This window comes from Taudactylus pleione, unplaced genomic scaffold (assembly GCF_031769625.1).
Source record: "Taudactylus pleione unplaced genomic scaffold, aTauple2 ptg000290l, whole genome shotgun sequence".
Taxonomy (NCBI): Eukaryota; Metazoa; Chordata; class Amphibia; order Anura; family Myobatrachidae; genus Taudactylus; species Taudactylus pleione.
The window spans coordinates 10,364,918-10,381,071 of record NW_028284692.1 but is presented as its reverse complement, the minus strand read 5'-3'; the positions used below and the strand labels follow the sequence as shown (position 1 = coordinate 10,381,071).

The window sequence follows — 16,154 nt, the reverse complement described above, 5'->3', positions numbered from 1 at the left end:
TCTTCAAAAAATAGCTTAAATATACATTAATTAATTAGCTTGGAGTATTGTGCGGAATCTTTGAACATCAGCCAGGGGAGCCAAACAGCAGTAGAGTCGGTAGGATTACCATTAGAGAAAGATACAATGTCCTCCATATCCATATAATAATCTATCCTCCTAAACCAGTCTTTGATGGAGGGAGGTGAGGTAGATTTCCACAAGACAGGTGTGACAGCTTTAGCCGCATTGTTCAAATGCCTCAGTAAAGAATTCTTGTAAGAAACAGTGGAAGATGAAGTTATATTTAAAAAGCCAGAAACCCGGATCCCTAGGGACTTCTCCTCCAAGAATTAATTTAGAACACTCAAACACATTCAACCAAAATGGGACTAGGGAAGGACAATCCCACCATATATGGAGCATGCTACCCGAAGCAGAGTTACATCTCCAACAGGATTTTGTTACCTGTGGAAATATTTTATTTAGAAGTACAGGATATCTATACCAGCGTTATACAACTTTCTAAAGAGTTTCAAGAGTAGCTATACAAGAGGAACTGGCAAAAGTGTTGTTAATTACTAACTCCCAATCAATGTTTTGAACTTTATCGTGGAATTCTTTTTCCCAAACTTTAGTAAATACCGAGGGTAATTCGAACATATTTGCAATAATCAATGAATATAATGTAGATATTGAATGTGACAGCGTTTGAGAAGCTGAACACAAGGATTCAAACAAAGTGGGAGACCTATTAAGATCAGAAAGCTTACATGAGGAAGAATAAAATGTTGTACCTGGGGGTATTTCCAGAAATCAGACTTGGGTAAATTCCATGATTCTTGGAGCTCTGCAAACGAACGCACCCCTGACAGACCAACCATCTGACCTAATCCAAAATGACCTTCAATCAACCATCTTTGAAAGGGCCGTGAGGAGTATCCCAGGGAGAAATCAGAATTGTCCAGGAAGGAAGTAAGAGGAGATATAATAGACGAAATATGAGGGAGACATCGCAGTTTCTTCCAACAAAGTAATGTGGGTGTTATAGTGGGGTGTTTAACAGTTGGGAGTTTAGGAAGTCAAGGAACTATTTCTATAGCTTGAGCCAGGCTACTTTCCTCCAACTTAATCCATTGTCTGAAACCCTTAGCCCGAGTCCATTCCAGAACTCGATTAAGCATGACAGCGTGGTAATAGCTAGTGATGTGAGGAAAGCTGTAAACCACCATCATGTTTACGTTGGTATAGGATAGAATGTTTAAAGCGTGGTGTTGAGTTACAGCATTCCAGACAAATCTACGAATACTACATTCCATATCTATAAACCATGATGGAAAAATATGAATTGGAAGGGTTTGCATTAAGTATAACATTTTTGGAAGGGAATTCATTTTCACCACGTTAATCCTGCCAATCCAGGATAAACGTAAATTACGCCATTTAGTGAAATCATCACGAATAGCTTGTAATAATGGTGTAAAATTATTCGAGAACAATTGAGATAAGTCTTTAGTCAGATATACTCCCAAATATTTAAGTCTAGTGGGTTGCCAAACAAAAGAGAAGGACTGTTTCAAAGAATTTATGAAGGATGGAGGTGCAGTCAAGCGCATAGCTACAGATTTAGAGTGATTCATTTTAAAATTGGAAAGCCTACCAAATTTCTGAAATTCTAGTAGAAGGTTCGGGAGGGAGGTAGTCAGATTAGTAATCAATGCTAAAAGATCATCAGCGAAAAGAGCTAATTTATATTCCTGGCCACCTATGTGAATACCTGAGATACTCATATTTAGTTGAATGGCCCTCGTCAGAGCCTCCATACAAAAGGACAAATAAAAGTGGGTTGAGTGGGCACCCCTGCCTCATACCGTTTGATATAGCAAATGAATCAGAAAGAGACCTGTTTACCTTGATTTTTGCTGTAGGGGTGTCATTTAAAGCTAAAATTCTCTGTAGACAAGCAGGTCCCAAACCCAAATGGCGCAAAAGACCTGACAAAACCTCCTAGTTAGCCCCGTCGAAAGCCTTTTCTGCATCAGTCAAAAAAATAATGGACTGAGGAGAAGAGAGATGCTTGGTGTATTAAATTGATAACTTTAGTGGTGTGGTCTCTAGCCTCACGACCCAAGACAAAACCAACCTGGTCATCATGAATCAATTTTGGTAAGAGAGTCTTCAACCGGTTGGCTAGGAGTTTAGCAAAAAGCTTCAAATCAATGTTTAGGAGTGAAATAGGCCTATAACTAGGACATAAGGTGGGGTCTTTACCTTCTTTAGGTAGGACAGTAATATGAGCCTCCAGCGATTGTTTGGAGAATCGAGTCCTATCTGAAATGAAATTAAAGGCACGAGTCAGGAGTGGCGCCAATCTACCCTTAAAGGCCTTGTAGTAAGCAGTTGAGAATCCATCCAGGCCTGGGCTTTTACCAGCTGGAGAAGAGGAGATCGCCTGATCTACCTCCTCGATGAGAAAAGGCGATTCGAGAGTATCAATCTCTTCTTGAGATAGCGTAGGATAATGAAGTGAATGAAGATAAGACGATATTGCCTCTCGGTAAGAAGAGATATCCGAATCTCGACTGGTGTTCTTCAAATTGTAAAGCTTAGAGTAAGAAGAACGAAATTATTCTGCGATTCGTTTAGTTTCATAATCGGTCTGACCAGAATAGTCCTTTATAGCTTGAATGAATGTGGTAGCACGTTGCTCCCTCAATGCCCTAGCCAACATCTTACCCGGTTTATTGCCCCATTGGTAGAATCTGCTCCGGTACTTACGGTAGGTTAACTTAATTTTATCCAGAGAAAGTCTATGAAGAACGGACCTAGCTTCCTCTAGCTTAGAGTAATAGTGTGGAGACAGGGATGCTTTGTGAGAAGTTTCCAGGGATTTGACCTCAGCAAGAAGGGCATCTCTTTGTTGTGTTTTCTGTTTTTTTTTAAGTATGAACCCAGTTGTATACAAGTGCCCCTCAGAACGCATTTATGTGCCTCCCAAACCGTTACCTTGGAAATGTCGTGCCGATCATTCTGTTCAATATAAGAGTCTATAGAATACTCGATCTGGGACTTGTAATATGCGTCTTGTAAAAGAAGATCATTAAAACGCCATGTCCAAGGGTTGAGCAAGCACTGTGGAAGGGAGAGTAAGAAAAACTGGAGCATGGTCAGACCACGTGATCGATCCTATTGAAGTGTCAGATATAAGGTGTAAATGTTGATGGCTTAAAAAAAGATAATCAATTCTAGAATAGGTGTGGTGTGGGCGGGAGAAGAAGGTGAAGTCAGATTCAGCTGGATGCGCGATTCGCCAGGAATCAGCCAATTGATGGTCGTTAAAGGTGCGTCTTACTCGCCTGAGCTCCTTTCCCGGCCTATGAGATGCTTTATTGGAAGTGTCACAGAGAGGATCAAGGGGCCAGTTTAAATCACCTCCAACAACGGTAATCCTTTCCAAGAAAGTCTCAGCGTTATCCAAAACAGAAGTAATAAAGGAAGGTTGGCCAGAATTAGGTGCGTAAAGATTTAGAAAGGAAAAATGCTGACAGTATATTGTGCATTTGACCAAAATACCTCTACCCTCTACAAGCCTATGTATAGAAACATCAGATATCGGGAGGTGTCGGGCAAACAAAATAGCAACACCTAAGGTTTTGCCAGCAGAATTATCGCTAGAAAAAGTGTGTGGGTAATAGTAGTTTTTTAAGGGAGGGGCATGACCATTCTTAAAATGCGTCTCCTGTACCAGAGCTACAACTATTTTATCCGCCCCAAAGGACCTAAGCATTTGAGATCTCTTTTCTGGGACATTTAACCCTTTGGCGTTAATAGTAACAATCCGTAATACAGGTTTATGACTAGACATGTATTTTTAATGTAAAAATAGCAGAACAACTAGCCCCTCAGAACAAGGCATGGATTACCCAACTAAATAGGCCGCTCCTGAGAGATGGAAAACCTGGGGAAGAGGAAAAAGGATGGAAAGAGGGGTAGGAGAAATGAAAGAAAAAAAAGGGAACAACATAACCATGAATATGAAAAACACTGTAAAAATTGTAAATATAGGTAGAAATTTAAATATCAGAATGCTGCATCTGGATGACCAGGAGACAAAAATCTGCTCCATGTCCAGGATGTGAGGGAATGCAGCACTGAGGGGGTTCGGAGGGACGGTATCAACAGCAACCCATTAAAACAGAAAAATATATAAATGAGTTAACTCCTACTTAGGGAATCTCAAAAAGAACTATACGTTGTAGAAACTACTAACACGCACAGAAAACATCAAAAACATTACTAAGATTAATAGGGAATGCATAAAGAGCACTAAAGTAAGTATCAGAAACAATGCATGACAATATAGGGTGAAGACCCAATTCCTTTTTGGACAAGGAAAACCGGAACAATCTCACCACTCTCTCACAGGGGCTAAATTGATCAAGTCTCTTCTGAGGACGCTGGAAAAGACAAACGTCGTGTCCTCTGCTTGGAATTAGATACTCGGTGCCAATGTTCTCCAGCAGAAGGAAGGGAAGGAATCATCAGAGGGCTATGCAAGGTTTCCCACTCAGGAAGTGCCACTGTATCTATACCCAAAACATGAAAAAGGAAGGAAGATCAGCTGGAGTATAAACAATAACATTCTTCCCATTGTGAGATACTTGCAAGTTAAATGGGAAACCCCATCTATATCTCAGGGAATGCTTGCGAAGTTGTTCCATCAGTGGTCTCAGAGATTTCCTTTGTTGCAAAGTATACCATGATAGATGGGGAAACAGCTGAACTTTATCACCGTTAAACTCAATCTCTTCAAGCTGGCGTACCTTCTGCAGGATAGCCTCGTTTTGGGTATGGTAATGAAGGCGGCAGATGATATCTCAAGGTTTGTATGTAGGTAGACCTCGTGGACGGAGAGCCCGATGTGCCCCATCAAACAGGATTTCGCTATTGGAATCAACGCCAAGAATCTCTCCAAATATCTTCGCGAGTGCATTTGTAAGATTGGGCTGAGAAATATCTTCAGACGAGCCTCTTACACTGATGTTATTGCGTCTGCCGCGGTTATCTAAGTTGTCCATACGTGATTTAAGAGAACGGATCTCTGAATGTTGTTGAGAAAGAATATCTGTAACTTGGAGTAAAGCATCAGCAGGCACATCTTTATGATCTTCCAGACTATCAATCCTTGTTGGCAATTCAGCTATGTCCGATTGAATGGTAGCCACCTCCTGGCAAATAGTAGACTGAAGCTTGGTCTCCAGAGACTGAAAATCTTGTTTAGTGGGCAGTGATCTGACGTGTGAGAGAATTTCACTGCTCTCGTCACGGAAGGTAGAAGCAGAAGAACTAGAAGTGTGAGTAATTCCCGGTGACATCCTGTCTGGAGAAGAGATAGTAGGGGAGGTGGTGCAGAGATCTCCCCTGTGGCAGATGTGCCAGCGGGCTTTAGAAACTGCCTCAGATCTTGATGAGAGCCGTTATCTATTCTACTACCAGCTTCCGACTTGGACCTTTGTTTCTTATCCTTCCCCATTCTGCATTTATTAAGTGAAATAAGTGCATATCATGAAAGATCAACTATTGATAATTTCCAAGGATAGAGCCGATCTAGAGTAGAATCGGGTCACTGTCAGATACCATCCCTCCTATGGGCCTAGGCAGCCATCAGGAATGTCGTCACATCATATCAGAGAGCAGGACTGGGCGTAGTTTTGTAACACAAGAGAAAAGGAAAACCCGTGCTAGTTGTCCTCAGTCTTCAAATCATCTGTATGTATGGCTGTATCTAATATAGAGACCACTTGGAGTGAAATATAATAGGTGCAAAGTGGCACTAATGAAAAAATATATCAAATCACTATATATGATGAAACTCCACAATTTCACCACAGGAGGGAGCCAGAGGATCAGATAATATGGATGACAATATAATCAATGTATAACACTCATGAAGGCTTTTTGTATGATATGACAGGTATAGGGATTGATCACAGTGAATCACCTATGGAAGAGTATAGAGTTACTATCCTTTCAATATATGTGGAATAAACTAAGGAATAATGTGTGGGAAGGAGAGAGTCTCTGTGGGATAACTGCCCAACAACCAGCAGGAGCTTGTGTAGGTCTGTGGGTTTTATCTGACCCAGGCTCAGTCCACTGCCAACATACAGGAGACCAGAGCAGTAGCAGCTGAAGGTGGAGGGCAAGGAGCCTCCAGACTGCAAACTGCAGTCAAGCTGCGAGATCAGCGCTCACTGGGGCACTCTCTGGTTCTCTTACCGCATCTAGGCAGGGAGAAGGATCCAAGATGGCGGGCGGCGTGAACCTGCGGGCAGGAAGAGCCTCCAGATGCCCATGTACAGCCAGGAGAGAGGTCGGGTGAGTACTTCTCCTGGGGGTCCTGCAGCAGCTGAATCGGAGAAATCTCTGATGATGCCGGCAGCGTCAGCATGGGGCCCGCTTGTCACGAAATCGATGTCCCAGCTTCCGGAAGGTTACAAGGCCACACCCGCGAGAAGGTAGGTTACCTTCCCCGGCTCCGTAGCTTCAACCTCCGGGTGTCCACAGGTGCCAGATACCAGCGGGAGTCACTTAGGGGGACATAGGGGCCAAGATATATACACCAAGCCTGGTATAAAGATCAATATCTCGGAGCCTCTGGGATATGAGTCTACCCCCAATGGCCGCCGAGCCACGCCCCCTCCCCCCTGCACATATTTTGAGATGTCTTGTACCTCAGCATGTGGGAGAAAACACTAGTTTTATGTTTTTTTCTATTTTTTGCAAAAATTACATCCACTAAATTCAGCATCAGTCCTTATGACTTCAGTGTTGTGGCAAAACATGCCACAGGTAATCTCATAGCATTGGATACTACATTAGCTTTGGGCACATTTATTATTGTGGCAAATATGCAGAATTACACATCTACCTCTCATGCAGAACAATCAATCTAGAGTGACACAGATCAAATCATTCAGGGGCCTATTTATCACAATCCGCATTTTTAATGCAGATGTAATACATATTTTTCATGTAAATTCGCACTGTGAAAATGAATGTTTTCACAGGAATTTACCAATAAGCTCTTCCCGGGAGAGGGGCTACGATAAGAGCATGTCCCTGCAAGGATCTGGAAGATCACTCTGCTTCCATGTCCGGCATGGAGGATCCCACTCTGTAAAATTCCCCATTACAGTAGCCTATAGGCTACAGCGGCTAACACTTCAGATGGAGTTAGCTATTGGGAGCAAGCTCCAGAATGCATGGCATTATGTAGCTTGATAAATCTAACTGCATAGCAGATCCCTTAGACTCCTATGGGGGCTGCATTTGTGGTCTGAATTGGAGGGACTGCAACAGATATCAGAGATATCTGCTGTGGTCCCTCCATGGTACATCTGGGGAATACTTAACATTTGTGTGTACCTCCTGAACATGGGTGTTTTTGGGGGATATCCCACAAATATTAAATGATAAATAGGTTTATAAACCACTTAACTGGAATATTTTTCCCTAAAAAACACTCAGAAATTGGTTACAAAGACACTGTAGAGACATCGGTCATTGGAGAATTCCTTTGCATCAGAAATTTTAAAGCAATTATTATGCTTACACGATGTACTCTGGGTTCTACAGTGTAAATTTATATTTTTGCCAATACACTATTGATGTTTTTATCTTGTTTATTGTACAATGGTTTCACTCTTAATAAATAAAGAGCTGTTAAAAATAAAAGTTTTTTTAAAAAAAAGCTGATCAACAGGTTGTAGGCCAGAATGGAAAGCCATTAACAATAGGGATGATATTCTTATGTTTGGAGCTACATTTCAAGAGCATGTCTTGGCTGTATTACGTATTCCAATATTTACAAAAGAGATATCTGACATTAGAGTAAAGCAAGTGTCAATATGTCTCCAACAAAAACTCAAACTTAAGTCTTCTGGGACTGCTCCCGGTTTATTACGAATTATGTCACATTGCCAACAGCCATGCTCAATATAGGACTTCTTTAAAGTGACAACCATTTTATGACATCAAAAGAAGTATGAAAGAACAGTGCCACAGCGTCTTACCACAATCATGCACAGTAAACACAACTCACTTTGGGCGGGATGTACTAAAAGGAAAATGTGGCAAAAAATCAGAAAACAAACGTTTTCGGAATTGGGCCGCATTTTCCATATGTACAAAGCTCCAATCGGCTCCTTCCCAGTCTCACCTACGGCATGCACGGAAGGACTCCCGGGTCATTAACTTGGAAGTTCTTCTATTGCAAAGGACAGAACTTATCGGGAGAGCTGTCCTTTGCAATATTAATCACATTTCTAGTTACATATCGGCATAATTAAAGCCGGTATGTCCCCGATAAGTGGTGAAATGTACCGCATCGCAGATGTGAGGCTTAGTACATCCCGCTCTTAGTATGACAGTCCTATTAGACTAGTAGGTGTTTTAAACAAAGCTAGATCCTTTTGGGGATCATCAAGTTGTAGCGTTTGTTAGTCAGTGTTACAGATGTTGAAAAACATTCATCTTTCTTTCTGAGGATTTCACCTATACTTACTGTATATTGGTGTTATCTTTTCTGTCAGTCATAGATCTGGTATTGATTATCCATCAGATTACATTATAAAGCACACTTTCACTTCTAGTATTTTCTATTTATTATTCTAATATTTTATGTTCCAATAAATGGTGTGAAAAGGATTATGTGAATTTCCTATTAGATTGAAAGCTCTCAGGTGCAGGACACTCCCTACCTTTTGTTTTAATATCTGCAGTTAATTTTGTCTACTGCAAATGTCCATGTTTTATGTAATCACCAACAATAATTACCCACCAATGACACGATTCACCGAATTTTGCTGTTTCATGCAGGGCGAAGCCCATTTAACAAACATTACATTGGTCACTGCAGTATACACAGCTGCCACTTGTTCCTCATGCACCCATAAATCCCCAATAGGCCCTGGGACTGTGCTTTAGTAGACAAATGTCTGGAAACCTGAGGGGTGGGAGACACCACACCAAATTAGTGAGGTGGAGTAAGGGAGGGTTTTACTCAACTAAGCAAGAAGATATAAAAGGCAATATAATATGTATTGATGATCAAGCTTAGGGTAGTATATGTTACATCTGTCATAGAGAGGCATGAGAGAAAAGAATATACATTCTGTATTCCATTGTTCTCATACTCAGTCCTCAGGACCCCACAAAGGTCACGTTTGCCAGGTCACCTAACAGGTGCACAGGTGTATTCATTATCTATGACATTTTAAAAGATCCACAGGTGGAGCCAATTATTTCACTTGTGATTCTGTAAGGAGACCTGGAAAACATGCTCTGTTTTGGGTCCTGAGGACAGAGTTTGAGAACCTGTGTTGTATTCTGAAACACAATTCATTTGTTCTAGATCCCTGATACAATGTGTCTTTTGTCTTTCTGCAGGTGTGTTGTGGCTTTCTATCGTAGCGGAAGTGTTGTACATCACATTGCTCCTTACAGGAGTGAGTCTAATGTCAGTGGAAGTGTGTTATTATACGTCTGTAATTGACGGGCTGAAGCTGAATGCCTTTGCAGCCATATTTACTGTTTTATCAGGTGAGATATATATTCAGCTAATGCATTTGTAGGCACAAGGTACAATCTGGGCATGACTCAGAGGTGAACTCTAATGCCACCGCGACTCATTCCGTAGCGTGACTGTATGCTTATGCCGCAACCGATAGAATTTGTACAGGGGACGCCCACTGGACGCGGCTCTAATCCGCCACTTTGTGTAAAGGGTCGCACCATCGGCTGCACCATCAGACAGTAGAGCAGGCTGATGGTACAAGTGCATATGTGCAAAAAGACACAATGACCAGCGTCTGACTAGCCACCCTCCTGTTACCTTCCAAGAACACCCACCGAAATTGCTTCTCTGCAAAAAAATTTGTTCTGCGTACCCCGGTGGTAGCCATAGGGATACAATCACTGTTTGACTCAAACGCCTACGCAGTACAAAAAGCATCGGGCAACTGCACAAACACCATAACTGTGTCCCCTCTGTACTGGGCTGCCTGAGCCTCACCTTGGCTGCACCCTTCGCTGTGTGGTCACGCCACTTTCAATACTTTGGGAGGAACCTACAATCCCAGCAGTCTACAGATGGCTCACTAGTACTAGCTAGGTGGAGTCCATCACAATTAATGTACAAATGTACTGTTAATCTCTGGACAGCATTGCGGACACCTGGTAACACCATATAAATAAAAGATAACAATAATAGTTATAATAATTTAGAATGTAAGCTCTCACGAGCAGGGCCCTCTTCCCTCATGTGCTTCTCATAACTTATACTTTCATCTACTCCTAACTCCCCACAAGAGCACCTAACACTTTGTTACATTTGCCCTGCTGCTTATTTGAGTGTTATGATCGGTTATGCAGCAATGTGTACTATAAACCATGTCCTTGTTCTGTATTGTATTGTACTGTACTGTAAGTCACTGGTTTCTTGTTCACTTATTTATTTATGTACTTTATAAGACGCTGTGGAACACTTGTGGCACCATAAAAATAATAATAATATTAAAATCATTATTGGAGTTAATGCAAATGTATCTACTTTTTTCATCTCCTCTCCAGGAGAAACCCGGAGAGGAGATGCAGCTTGCTACATCAGGGGGCGGGTCTGTGGTGGGGGGCGAGACTAAATGATGCAGTTTTACTTTATTTTAGCCCCGCCCCCAGTGATTCATGTTTTTATCTCTTCCATTCTGCCCACTTCACTAGGAAATGGGTGGGATGTGGGAGACTTGGCTACTCTTCCGGGGATGCGGGGGGCTACCCAAAACATTGCGAGCCTCTCAACTTCTGGGAGAGTAGGCAAATATGAGTTATTGTATCCTAGCTTACAGAGCGTTAATTGTGCAAACACTTACTGCGCATGCTCACTAAGAGATCAGATGCGTATGCGCCATTGCAGACTTGCATGTGTCTGGCACTTGCGCCTTATTACTACTGAAGAGGTAGAACGGGCGAGGGTCTGACATACACTGAGAATAGTAAGGGCGTGTTCATGCAAATACATCTCACGCAGACCTGCAGATACACTCATATGTTACTATTAGAGAAGAGGGCAGGTGTGAATATACAATGGTAATCATTACTCGGCGTACACCTGGCACATATATTGCTGATGCCTAGCCAGGTACACCTCGAAATTCTCTGTATGTGGGCATACTATTTTTGCCTGCGATTATGCTTTTTATTGTGTTAACTTATGTCCATTTTATTCTGTATTATACTTACTGACATTGCCTCCCCTCCAGGACATCTCTGAGCTGTTTTTTTTTTTTTTTTTTTACATTTAGGGCCCGTATTCAATTTGAGGCGAAAAGCTGGAATCGGCGGAACAGTTTCGCCGATGACGTCATTTCGCCAGGCGGAAAAGTATCGCCGTATTCAATTTGAAATGAGATGGAAAGTCAATGCAATGTAATAGGCGGAAAAGTTTCGCCTATGAATAGCAGGCGGAAAAAAGTTCAGAATTGGGGTTTTGGGGTGCAACGTTGCGGGAACCCCCGTGCAGCCTTCAGACAGTCCCCCGAAGGTAAACTGTGTAAAAAAACACTTAAGAACACCCAAAAATATCACTTTGAATTTGTGGGTGAAAAAAAAAAAATGTTGGGGGACAAAGTTAAAAACTAGCGAACTAGACTCTGGGGGGGGACCCCAAGTATGCCCCAGGTGTTTTTTTCATTGCAAGTGCTTGCGGCAGGTGGATTTTTTCACAATTTTTTTAACTTAACTTTAGCAACTTTAAAATATGCTGGCCCCCATTTTCAAGTACCCCAAATTTGCTGGGATAAGTTATTTTCTGCAAAAAAAAAAATCCTGAATACTATTCTGCGCCACTCATACAAAAAAGCTATTTAGCAGCTATTGAGCCCGTTTAAACACACCAAATACCTTCAGCAAGCCAAATCGGGGGTAACCATAGCTAACCCCCATGTCAGAGCATCTTTTGGGGCGTGTCAGGCTGACTTCCCCAAATCTGAAATGACTTTCCGCTTGTTTAAGTTTCGCCGGGTCCCGTTTTCGCATACTTTCAAATTAAATACGGGGATACGCGGGCACACGTGCGTGATATACTTTTCCGCCTGTAAAACACGCGATGCAGGCAAAAAGTCTGGGAGGTGGAAAAGTATCGCGGGTCCGCTCAAATTGAATACTGCTATAAGTTTAATATGTGTTGTAAAGGTTACTGCAACATTTTCTGAGTTGGGGAAGTAAAAAAAAAGATAATTAAAACATGTGTAGCTTACTTTCAAAACAAAGTTATACTACTATGAAAAAACTCAGTGGGTTTGGAGAACAATGCTGCCATCTAGTGGTCACAGTGTTAATAACTTTACAAGTTATCGTATTATAATTTCTTATTAAATGTATGTGGTACCATTTTTATACTTTTAACCATGCCTTTGAAAGCCCATTAATACGGTTACTAATTACTATTTATACAATACTGTATGTGTCTATTAGCTGTATGGTTTATTTATTTTTACAGGATTGCTCGGGATGGTGGCGCACATGATGTATACTACTGTGTTTCAAATGACGGTCAATCTTGGCCCCGAGGACTGGAGACCTCAGAATTGGGACTATGGCTGGTCTTACTGGTAAGAAACTTATATATAGATTTTTTTTAAATAATTTTTTTGGAAATCATGAAGATTGTAGTCCATTGTAATAGTTTATTATGTAAGCTCCTATGAGCAGGGCCCTCCTCCCTCCTATCTCATCATCTCTTGCTCACCAGCTACACTCGTTTACCTCCTCCTTGGACCCTCTGAGCGGGGCTGCACTTCATCTTTGTCTTTCCTTCCTATCCTCTTGCAGTGGCTCAAAACCTGTTAGTTGTGTCCTAGCATTTGGGTACAGGATTCCGTTTGTAACGAATATTTCCCTTGCCCCACTGGCATCAGCACCTACAGTGCCTTGCAAAAGTATTCACACTTCTTTGCATTTTTCATGTTTTGTTGCCTCACAACCTGGAATTAAAATGGAGTGTTCGAAGGTGTGCATCATTTCATTCACAGAACATGCCTACAACCATGAAGTTGTGTTTTTTTAAGATTGTGAATCAAACAACATTTAGGACAACATAACAGAAAACTTCAGCGTACATAACTATTCACCCCCCCAAAGTCAGTACTTTGTCGAGCCACCTTTTGCGGAACTTACAGCTGCAAGTCACTTTGGATAAATCTCTATGAGCTTGCCACATCTTGCCCCTGGGATTTTTGCCTATTCCTCAAGGCCAAACTGCTCCAGCTCATTCATGTTGGATGGTTTCCGCTTGTGAACAGCAATCTTCAAGCCTGACCAAAGATTCTCAATTGGATTGAGATCTGGGCTTTGACTAGGCCATTCCAACACATTTCGAGTGTTGCTTTAGCAATATGCTTCGGGTCATTGTCCTGCTGTAGTGCTATTTGTTAATTGTATACGGCATTGCTTATTGTAATGTACTATGGGCCTGATTCAGACCTGCTTGCGAGCGCATAGTACTCGCAAGCGGGTCGATGGTGGGGTACTGCGTGACGCGTGCATGCGCATGTCCCAGAGCGAGAGAGAAATTCTCTCACTCCGGGACTCACTACAAAAGGGGTGGCTGTCGATGTTGATCGACAGCTCGCCCCGTTTTGTAGGTGGGGCCGTTTGTGGGAGGCACCACTGACATCACCACTGTTAGAGCAGGAAGCTCTCTGGGGCTTGCGACGGACGAGACCCTACCACAAGGGTCTCGTCGCAAGCCCCGATGGTCACGACCATCACCTGGCTGCCCGCAAAAGCACCCACAGCTTAGCGAGCGGCCGGGAGGCCACAAAAAAAAAACGCCCTGATTCAGAGTGAGCGCTCTTAAAGAGCATCCTGCTCTGAATCAGGCCCTATGTACTGTCTTGTCATTTGCCTTCTGTACAGCGCTGCGGACCACATGTGGCACCCTATAAATAAATAATAATAATAAAAAATAATAATAAAAAATGTTATAGATATTTACCAACTGCAAAGCATTGTAAATTATAGTGTTTAACCATTAGTCACTTACTGATCAAGCTCCATCAGCATACAAAGTAAGAACCAGCCATGTTTGTCCATACACAGCTGTATACAGTGTCGTACTGGGGCATGAAGGGCCCTCCGGGGGAATGCAGCGATAGGGGCCCATACTTAGGGTTGTGGCCTGTCTCCAGAGGGGTTATAGCCAGCCTCCATTGAGGCTTGGCTAACCATTAGAGCAGTGATTCCCAACCTCAGTCTTCAAGGCACACTAAAGCTGGCCACACACTAGACCAACTTTCATCCAAACATCCAACTAGTTGATTGGTTGGAATGAAAATATGGTAATGTATGGGAGTAAATGATGATCAGCAATTTGCTCCTAAATGCCAGAAAACAGATGAAAATGGTCGGTCAGACAAGTTTGTTAATGTTTGATCTAATCAATTTGTTCAAACAACAGTTTTTGTCCATTTTCCGGGGGTTTGGGAGCAAATTGCTGATTGTCATTTGCTTTCATTCCTTACCAGATTTATGCATGATATTGTACCAGATTAATATCAGCAATGCATTGGCAGTGGGGCCCATCGGGGGTTTCCACTGTACCCCTGTGGTGGGCCAGTCCGACCCTGGATGCATAGCTGTATTCCTATTTCACCTACCTGCCTCCAACACAGTGTGCTAGCGGTGCTGCCACAAAGAGCACAGGGCTCTGTGGGTGGCATCGTTTCCATCGTTTGCAGGTCACAATTGCAATGTTAGACTTAATCACAGCTACTTTGTGGTACTGTAACAGCTGCAGGGTTGTATATGACTTCCTATAAGCTGTAAGGGGAAGCATCCAATTTGCACATGCCTGTGAATATAGGATCCACCCAACCCCCACCCATCCTGTCAGCAACATCACTGAATTCTAAAGGCTCACTGTGTTTGTACTTCAAATTCTGTTTGTGCCCTTCATTCATGTGACTAATGTGAATAGTCATATACAGGAAAAGTAGCTCTCCTGTAGTGGCCACAAGCACAGGTTTTGGTGTACTGTGAATCACTGCCTAAAATAATATATTATGGGTAAAGCTAGTTATAGAATTGGAAGCTATCTACATGGTAGAGGTGCTTTAATTATTCGAAATACAGTATGTATTTTATTTCTTACATTTTAGGTCATTTACCCTGTGCAGATGACATTCGCCCCTGTCATATAGTGTGATTACTCATTGCCAATGTCACAGCACTTGCAGGTGAATGCGCCATTTCACTCAAACTGTAAAATGAACATTTTATTCAATCATTTTAGACTTTCTTACCTGAAACAAATATATCATCTAATATGCAGTTAATAATGTAAATAACCTAAAAGAGCAGGCAAAGATATTACGAATGTGATAAACTGAATGAAACCTAACATACTATTTGCAGTGATTTAGATACAGGTTCGGATCCAATTTATCATTGCTCCCTAGCCAGGAGAGCTGGGTGAAGCCAAAACCAGTATTTTTGTTGCTAATAGCAGCTGCAAATGTTTACACTGCAAGGTTGTGTCCCATGTTCGACCTTCGGTCATGCATGAGCACTCTGAGAGCAGGTGACACGATGGATCCCCTCCTTTGGGAGCACTTCCATAGGAAAGAGCATGCAAATGCCATCTGCACATGGTATCAGCCACTGGAGTCAAGCTCTGAAGATATTTAATGTTTGGAGCTTGATAAATAACAGTGTTCTCCCCAGGATACGCCTGACTTTTTATATATGCCTTCCAGCTCAGATAGAATTTGCTTGCTATAGCGCTTATTCCTAGCGCTATAGGCAGATAGGGATTCCGTTTTGAAAAACAAGCTGGTTCTGCAGGACATGCTGTGGAGAACTGGTCAAAGATGTTTTTTCCCACTTCTTTATGGGCAAATACAAGAAATACTTCTATTGCAAAGTGGGCAACAAAGATTTCCACCCCCAAGACGTAATTTTGTTTAAGAGTCATGTAGAATATTTGTGTGTCCATGCTGTGTGAATGTACCTGTTCTGCAGTTGCTTTTGCTGGCACAGCCTCTCAATGCAAAGTTATCAGTTCATGGCAGGGGCCTTTCTATAATCGGTGCAGGGTACACGGGGGGGCCCACACCGCG

General features: G+C 42.2%; 1 protein-coding gene across 1 annotated transcript in view; it reads left to right on the top strand.

Moving 5' to 3' along the window:
- The window catches only part of GSG1L2 (GSG1 like 2), a 132,051-nt gene that overhangs the window by 110,055 nt on the left and 5,842 nt on the right, over nt 1–16,154 (top strand). The window contains exons 3-4 of the mRNA XM_088482734.1: nt 9,430–9,582; nt 12,536–12,647. Of these exons, the coding sequence (XP_088338860.1) occupies nt 9,430–9,582; nt 12,536–12,647 (265 nt within the window). The remainder of the gene's footprint in view (nt 1–9,429; nt 9,583–12,535; nt 12,648–16,154) is intronic.